Consider the following 8,349-nt stretch of genomic DNA (forward strand, 5'->3'; position numbering starts at 1 on the left):
AGGAAGAAGGGCAGCGTAAAAGCCCCCCTTTCAAAATAAAAGTCCGGCACTGACTCAATAAAAAAAAACAGTGCATATTAAAATATTACATTTACACATGAAACAAAATGATAAATATATGTTAAATATATATATATATATAGCATGTGCATAAAATAAACACAAAAGTACATAAATAAATAAAAAAATAAGCTCAGATGCCCCCCCTCCAAAAAAAACCCACTATGTCACTGGACACTGTTGGACCTGGTGTGTCCGGGTGTGTTGATCATAGCTGCATATCTATATATAGACCGGTTATGTCGATAAGAAGGCGGGGTTTAAAAAAGGACATGTTTAAAGTTGTAAAAATCCAGGCACAGGATGTATGAGAACATGAATGAATTATTAAAGTCCTTTGATGTCTTTGATGACGTCACTCGCTCAGACATGGGTTACAACCCTGTTATTTTGCCTCAGACGAGACTTATAATTTCCTCAGCTCTGCTTCTATTGGCTGGTTAGCTTAGCCCAGTCTGCCTCTGCTACCGGATAACGGTGCGAACCCTTCTCTGGTCAACGTAGATTCTGGTGGTGTAACAGTTTTGGGGGGGTTTTAGGCATTGGCCCTGTTTTACACCTCTGTCCTGGTTCTCGGGATTCAACTACGGCAAGATACAGTTTTCCAGAGTCACACACAGAAACACACCCCGCCAGAACCAGGCCTCGCTGACCTTCCTCCGTTTATTGAAAAATTAACAAAGTTCACCATGTCCAGCGTCCGCTCTGAGCCTCGGTGGTGTAATTCAGCCTGTGGATTCTGGTGATGGTGTCAGACCCGTTGTGGTAAACATGCTTTATAAGACCAGTATATACTGTGTACAGCGAGCTTCTTTCTCCTAGACCTTGTCTTTACAAAGTAGCTTGTCTTTTTTTATGTAGACACTTTCATATAAAATTAAACATTTTTATCATAATAGTAAATTTCTCAAATCCCTCCAGCAGTCTGTGATTATATACACTGTTTTATCTCTGTTCTCTTCTTCTTTTAGGACTTCTTCTTTTTTAACACACCGAATGCCTGAAAAAAGGAATTCACGCCACACAGAGATGAATGATAAAAGTGGAGACGTGACAGGACGAGGAAAACACGAGGCGCTCCTGACGATCCGGCCTATCCGTCCGCTGCATCTGCAGTCTGGGAGCCGTCTGAGAACAGAGAGGCCTCGGTCTATGAAGTCTGATGGGGCGTCCTCTGAAAGTCATGCGTATGAATGTTCGTCTGCTCAACATCTTGACACGAATCCCACTTATAAACACACACGGATACAATTGGACCAAATCCCAAAAAAGGCCAAGACAAAAACTGACACACAAGCAATAGTGGCAGCTGCAGTCCTGCACCAAACCAGAAGGGGGCACCAGATGCATTGCATTGCATTTTCTAGTGGCTTAAAAAAAATAATAAATAAAGGAATTTCAACACAAAACGTTTGGGGAATTATTGACCCTTTTTTTTGACAAATACATTTTTTAGGCCAAATAAAATAATGTAGTGAATGGTAAATAACTTGACCCCCTCCAAAACACACACACAAACACACACACACACACATTTGGTCTGCATCACATCAAGACCAGGCAAACCAAACACGACGTTACTGGGGGCATCATAAATTAGGGACGTTATGCGTTAAAGTATAAAAATAAATACATTTGCTATTATTTAATGTAGAAAAAATAAGGTCTGAGCCTAGGATGCAGTGCGGAGCGGTGAAAAGCAGCGCTGAACAACCAAAATGTGTGTGAGACACAAAGCAATGATGAGCGCTGGGTAAGTAAAGGCCTGTGGGTAAAACTGTTCTCTTGGGGGAAGTGATGAAGTGACTTTTATTTTGTAGGAATGGAGACGGGATGATGAGGATGATGGGAATGATGGGAATGCTGCTCTGCGTTCCATTGTACTGATGGGAAAGAAAGAAGGACGGCCGGAGTCTAATCGATCATACACCCTCATCTCGATCCTGCCTTCCGCAGGAGCTAGGGGGAGTAGTAGGGACCATTGCTAGTGCTAGGGGGCCATTGAGGGAGCTAGGGGAGCAGTTTGGACCATTGCTAGTGCTGGGGGGGTATAGGGGGAGCTAGGGGGAGCAGTAGGGACCATTGCTAGTGCTGGGGGGGTATAGGGGAGCTAGGGGGAGCAGTAGGGACCATTGCTAGTGCTATTGCTAGGGGGGCAAAGGGGGAGCTAGGGGAGCAGTAGGGACCATTGCTAGTGCTATTGCTAGGGGGGCAAAGGGGGAGCTAGGGGAGCAGTAGGGACCATTGCTAGTGCTAGGAGGGCCTAGGAGGGGCTAGGGGGAGCAGTAGGGACCATTGCTAGTGCTAGGAGGGCATAGGAGGGGCTAGGGGGAGCAGTAGGGACCATTGCTAGTGCTAGGGGGGCATATGGGGTGCTAGGGGGGAGCAGTAGGGACCATTGCTAGTGCTAGGGGGCATAGGGGGAGCTAGGGGGGAGCAGTAGGGACCATTGCTAGTGCTAGGGGGGCATATGGGGAGCTAGGAGGAGCTACGGTGGGGTACCAAATTTGCCAAACAATGGTCTAGCATGCTTACTAAGGAAGTTCGAATGGGCTATGGTGATACCTCCAGCTAATATCTGTCAACTAACCAAAGTTAACAGGTTTAGTCATCAAGCTGGACCTCGGTCATGTTTAGACCAGGAATTCTGACCGGGCTGACCACGTTCTGATTGGGAGTCCGTGTTCGCACAGTGGGACGCAGCATTAGGATCAGGATCGCGAGGGCAGTGTGTAAAAGCTTCTGGGAGGTGGATTAAGATTTCAGAACTCCGCTGACTCCAGAGCTCGATCTGCGGATGCTTGGTAAGGTCAAACCAGTGTTTCTCCTGGTTGTGGCAGCGACATCAACGACGGACAAACAGAGCAGAGCAAATGGAGAAAAAGGGACGGGTGGCGAAGGTCACCAGACGGAGCATTTGTTGACAGGATGCATAGGTGAGCCCTTCGAACAGTGGAACACACGGGCGAACTCGTCAAACTGGGACACGCTGCCGATGACCCTGCGGGGAGATTAGAGAGGTGTTAGCATGGCCATCACGCCGGCCTCGCCCAGCATTGCTACCACGGCGTGAGCATCGATACCGCGCTGGCCTGACCAGCGATAGTTGATAGTCGCCATGTAGACAAGGTCCTGGACGAGTAGGTATGGGGTCTACATCTACAGCTAAAGCTCTGAGGGCAAGATTTGAGTCCTTTACCAGGCAGGGTCACTGGAAATGCTTGAAATACCACTGACCATCCTATGCAGCTAAACTAGGCCTGCCTGGCCTTTCTTCTTTTCTGTATGTGTTGCATGTTTTCGTGCACCTTACCTGTAGTGTTCTGGCGCGTGTTTGTCAGTCAGTAGCTGAAGGTATATGGATTGAGACCTCCTCTTCATACACCAGTTCTGAAACAGGGGACAGAGGGGAGAGAGATTCTTCTGTGATTGCAGTAAAAAAGCCAAATGACTTGGGTGAAGATCTGTGAGGAAATGGTTGCAAAACCTCTTATATTCTGGAAGTTGCGAAAGGAACTTCTGTTCTTTTTATCTTTTTTTTTCAAGGCTAGTAAAACCCTCTTCCAGTCCATATAACGCTAAGAATGACGATGTGAGAAAGTAGGGCCTACTTCGCATTTTAGAGAAAGCCTGTGGGACCAGAACCTGGTCATTATCTGCAAAAGATATTAGGTCAAGCTGGAGGCCTAATATCTTTTGCGGATTGAAGGCATCTGGCAGCACTGAGCGTGGCTGGCACTTTTAGCGGTGCCCAGTAGTTCTAGCTAAACGGTTTGGTCCCCATTTGCTCACTGCGGAGAGGATAAAACCCATAATAACCTCGGCAATCTTCACATATGGGAAAGTAAGAATGCAGAGAATAGAAACCAGTCCCCTGCCTGATAGCCCTGCCTCACTTCCCTTATAAAGGGTACTGAATAAACGTCCATGTGACGTGCGTCTTCACTGTCCGCTTTATTAGAAACCACAAGCAGCACTGCGAGATCTGCACTGTACTTCACATCCAAAAGTTTATGGACACTTTCTGATCCAGTGTTGCTGAAATCAGCTGTCCTAATTCACCAGGGTTCCCCGTCCCCTAGAGGACGGGGAGCCCTGAGAGGACGAGCTAGGGGTTTCTGATAAAGCGGCCAGCGGGTGATCGATAGGGTGGAGTACCTGGGCGAACGCGATGAACAGCAGCTGCTCGTGTGTGTATTTGAGGCCTGGGAGTGGCCTCTCTGGACCATGTTCCCTTATCCACTTCTGATACGCCTGCAGAGAGCGAGAGAGAGAGAGAGAGAGAGAGAGAGAGAGAGGAAGTAAGAAAGAGAGAGGAACAGAAAGTGATTCACTTCTAACCGATTCCACATTCGGCTAGGCTAACTGGCCGTAACGGAGCTCAGCGAGGAAGAAGTAAAGAGGAAGAAAAGGGAACAGCGGGGGCAGGACGAGAGATGTAATCTCATGACCGAACATCTGTGAGGGAAGAATGAGAGTGAAGGAGAGAAAATGAGAGGGCGTGTTGAGGTCAGCCGTAATAAGACGTTAGGCCGGTTGCCATGGCAGTGGGAGCTCTTATGTCGTATGGGTCTGATTGATTGACAGGTAGATTGGGACTCACGTAGTAGGAAAGCTTCAGCCCCCCGAGATCAGCAATGTTCTCACCGAGGGTGAGACGCCCATTTACCTGCACACACACACACACACACATTCACGTCAAAAGTTTGGACACACCTGATGGAATATATTTTATATAAGGAATATAAGGACACACAGTGTCACTAATGCAAAGCACCAAACGCTTGAGTACTTATAGCGCCCCCTATGCACCTATTCTCCTACCCACCCATCCCTCCACTCATCTACTCACCCATTTAACCACCCCACCCATCTACATATGTATCGTCCCAATCATCCATGCACCCATCTACCTACCTACCTAAGCACCCACCCATCTACCTACCTACCTAAGCACCCACCCATCTACCTACCTACCTAAGCACCCACCCATCTACCTACCTACCTATCCACCCAAGCACCCACTCATCTACCTACCTACCTAAGCACCCACCCATCTACCTACCTACCTATCCACCCAAGCACCCACTCATCTACCTACCTACCTAAGCACCCACCCATCTACCTACCTATCCACCCAAGCACCCACTCATCTACCTACCTACCTAAGCACCCACCCATCTACCTACCTACCTATCCACCCAAGCACCCACCCATCTACCTACCTACCTAAGCACCCACCCATCTACCTACCTACCTAAGCACCCACCCATCTACCTACCTACCTACCTATCCACCCAAGCACCCACCCATCTACCTACCTACCTAAGCACCCACCCATCTACCTACCTACCTATCCACCTAAGCACCCACCCATCTACCTACCTACATATCCACCCAAGCACCCACTCATCTACCTACCTACCTAAGCACCCACCCATCTACCTACCTACATTACTACACACCTGCCTAGCTACTTTATCACCCCCACCTACATGGCCAAAAGTTTTTGGACACCAGCTCATCCAATGCTACCTCATTTCTCGAGAGTGACAGTATCTACTCTTCTTGGGACGCTGCTGAGAGGAACTGATTGCATTCAGCCCCAAGAGCACTGGAGAGGTCAGGTCCTCATGTTTGTTACGTGAGCTTATCTTTAAGGTATCAGACTAGCTCACTAAGCGCTCTACTCCTGTCTCAGCTCAGTTCTCTCTAGCCGTGTGAACATTTCTGGACTGTACTTTTGTCTTTCTCACCCGCTGATTGTAGACGGTGAAGTTATCGTACAGTTTGACGATGCACTCTGCTTTCTTCTGGAACTTTGTGTAGGACTCCTCCGTCCACCACTGCTTCAAGTTGCCATAGCGGTCGTACTGCCCACCTATCAACACATGGCACAGACAAAATAAAATCGCTTCATCTATCAGAGCCGACCTGAATGATCTGAATTTCCACAAAAGTGAAATGTAACGCTGCTAATATTTATTGCAGCTCAGCCTTTTATTACGGCATATCAGAGAAACAAGCATGCATGCATACACACATATTGTCTCTCGCCCTTTCTCTCTCTCGGTTGCAGATGCGAGGTAGCTTTATTTGCATGATGGTAATCAGGGTGTAATATTGCCACAGCAATATTACACAGAATTGTGTCTGAACATATTTGCGAGTGATAATCAACACGTTAGGTGGCATTGTAGACATAGCAACATCAAAGATTCACAACAGTAATAATAACAATAACAGTAATGATATTTACGTTATGTAAAGTTGCGTTAAAATGAAAGGAATAGAAAGAAATCTACTTTCATTTATGCTTCAAAAAGTGAAAGTGAGGTGCTTGTTTTTTCCTAATTGGCTTTTTCATCATACTGCTAGGTGGTTGATATGGTGTTGCTTGGTAGCTGCATATTATGGTTGCAATGGAATGGCTAGGTGGATGTTTCCTGGGTGGTTGCTAGGTGGCTGCTATGCAGTTACTAGGTGGTGGCTATGTAATCTCAGGTGGTTGCTTTGGAATTGTTAAGTAGTTGCTATATGCTTCCCATGGCATGACACGGTGGTTGTTGTTCAGTTAGAAGGTGGTTGCTATGGTGTTGCTAGGTGATTGCTATGCAGTCACTAGTTGGATCCTATGGTATTTCAAGTGGTTGCTTTGGTATTGCTATGGGGTGCTGAATGGGTTCTATGCCATTGCCTGGTGGTTTGCTAGATGGTTCCTGTGGAATGGCTAAGTGGACGCTGTGTGGTTGCTATGTAGTCACTCTGTGGTTGCTTTGGTATATCAGGTGGTTGCTTTGGTGTTGCTATGGGGTTGCTGAAAGGGCTTTATGCAGTTATTAGGTAGCTGCTATTGTTCTGCTAGGTGATTGCTGAGTAGTTGCCTGGTGGTTGCTTTGCAGTTACAAGATGGTGTCGATGGTATCCCAGGTGGTTGCTTTGGAATGGCTAGGGGGATGCTGGGTGATTGCTATGCAGTTACTAAGTGGTGGTGGCTATAGGATCTCAGGTGCTTGTTTTTAAGTTGTTAGATAATTGCTAGGCGCACGCTTGGCTGTTTGCTGTGGGGCTACTAGATGGTTTCTACGGTATACCAGGTGGTTGCTTGGTATTGCTAGGCGGTTCCTTAAAACACAAGCATGCTCCTCATATATTGGGACTACAAGGTTCTAGCTGCAGAACTGTGGGGTAAGAAACGTGTAATGATAAGAATTACCCCAGTCATCGTAGCCGTGGGTCAGCTCATGTCCGATGATGGCTCCGATCCCCCCGTAGTTCAGAGACCTTGGAAAAAAACGAAGAGTGTGAGGTGGGCTTAAACTCCTTGCGACTCGGTATGGTCTCCACTAGGTGGCAGTGCAGTCTTTTCCGTTAACAAGGTCAGCCTTGGGGGGACAGGTGCCAACTTAGTCTGCAGTTTGTGTGGAGGGTTTTGTTTCTAAGTGTCGGCAAGTGTGTGTGTGTGTGTGAGAGAGAGAGAGAGAGTGGTGGGGGGCATTCTAATGCCTGCCTGCTGGCTTTGTGAAGGGAGATCAATACAGCGATGGAAGTGTCAACCTCTGATTACAGACTCCCGCAACAGGCCTGCAGACTCGCTCACACACACACACACACACACACACACTAATTGTCACTACCTGAGTTAACAGACCAGAACATTTCTCACAATGACCCGGAGAGCAAACAGCCTTTCTCTAGGCCACACACACACACACACGTGCACACATACACACTCTACACACTCTACACACACACACAAGGGACAACATTATTGTAAACGGCCGCGGCTGATGGCGGTATTAAGCTAGACGTGGGAGGTGGAAAATCAGGGAGGTAACGCTGGAATGCAGAAGAAGGTCCGTGTAGCTCATGGCTATGGACGCTATGTGGACAAAAGTATTGGGACACCAACTTATTATGGGTAATCAAAAAAGAGCTGGTCCTGCTTTTGTTAGAGTAACTGTACTCTACTGTCCAGAGAAGAAGGCTTTCTACTAGATTTTGGAGGAGGAGCATTGCTGTGAGGATTTGATTGCATTCGGCAACAGGAGCGTTAGTGAGGTCAGGATGTTTGATGGAGGATCGCCAGCCCACCTCATCTCAACCCAACACGATTCAATCCAATCCTCACAGCAATCTGCAGTAGAGCCTTCCCAGAATACACAGAGAGGCTGGTGCAATGTGGGCACGTAAGGGCCGGTTGGTGCAGGTGGGGCTGATGAGGGGAGCTGGAGAACAGCTTGGGAAGAATTCGGGAATACTCACTGCGGGAATTCTGGATCATACAGA

The 8,349-nt window shown here is 47.5% G+C and overlaps 1 protein-coding gene across 1 annotated transcript in view; it reads right to left on the reverse strand.

The window, feature by feature from the left end:
- Positions 1-705: 705 nt before the first annotated feature.
- Positions 706-8,349, reverse strand: part of ecel1 (endothelin converting enzyme-like 1) — a 41,746-nt gene continuing 34,102 nt past the window's right edge. Inside the window, exons 13-19 of the mRNA XM_072691428.1 lie at positions 8,326-8,349; positions 7,277-7,344; positions 5,817-5,941; positions 4,664-4,729; positions 4,219-4,314; positions 3,374-3,450; positions 706-3,061 (exon numbers count right to left, since the gene is read on the reverse strand). The exon at positions 8,326-8,349 is cut by the window's right edge and continues 28 nt beyond it. Of these exons, the coding sequence (XP_072547529.1) occupies positions 2,962-3,061; positions 3,374-3,450; positions 4,219-4,314; positions 4,664-4,729; positions 5,817-5,941; positions 7,277-7,344; positions 8,326-8,349 (556 nt within the window). The 3' untranslated portion in view covers positions 706-2,961. The remainder of the gene's footprint in view (positions 3,062-3,373; positions 3,451-4,218; positions 4,315-4,663; positions 4,730-5,816; positions 5,942-7,276; positions 7,345-8,325) is intronic.

Source organism: Salminus brasiliensis, chromosome 11, assembly GCF_030463535.1.
Source record: "Salminus brasiliensis chromosome 11, fSalBra1.hap2, whole genome shotgun sequence".
NCBI classification, from domain to species: domain Eukaryota; kingdom Metazoa; phylum Chordata; class Actinopteri; order Characiformes; family Bryconidae; genus Salminus; species Salminus brasiliensis.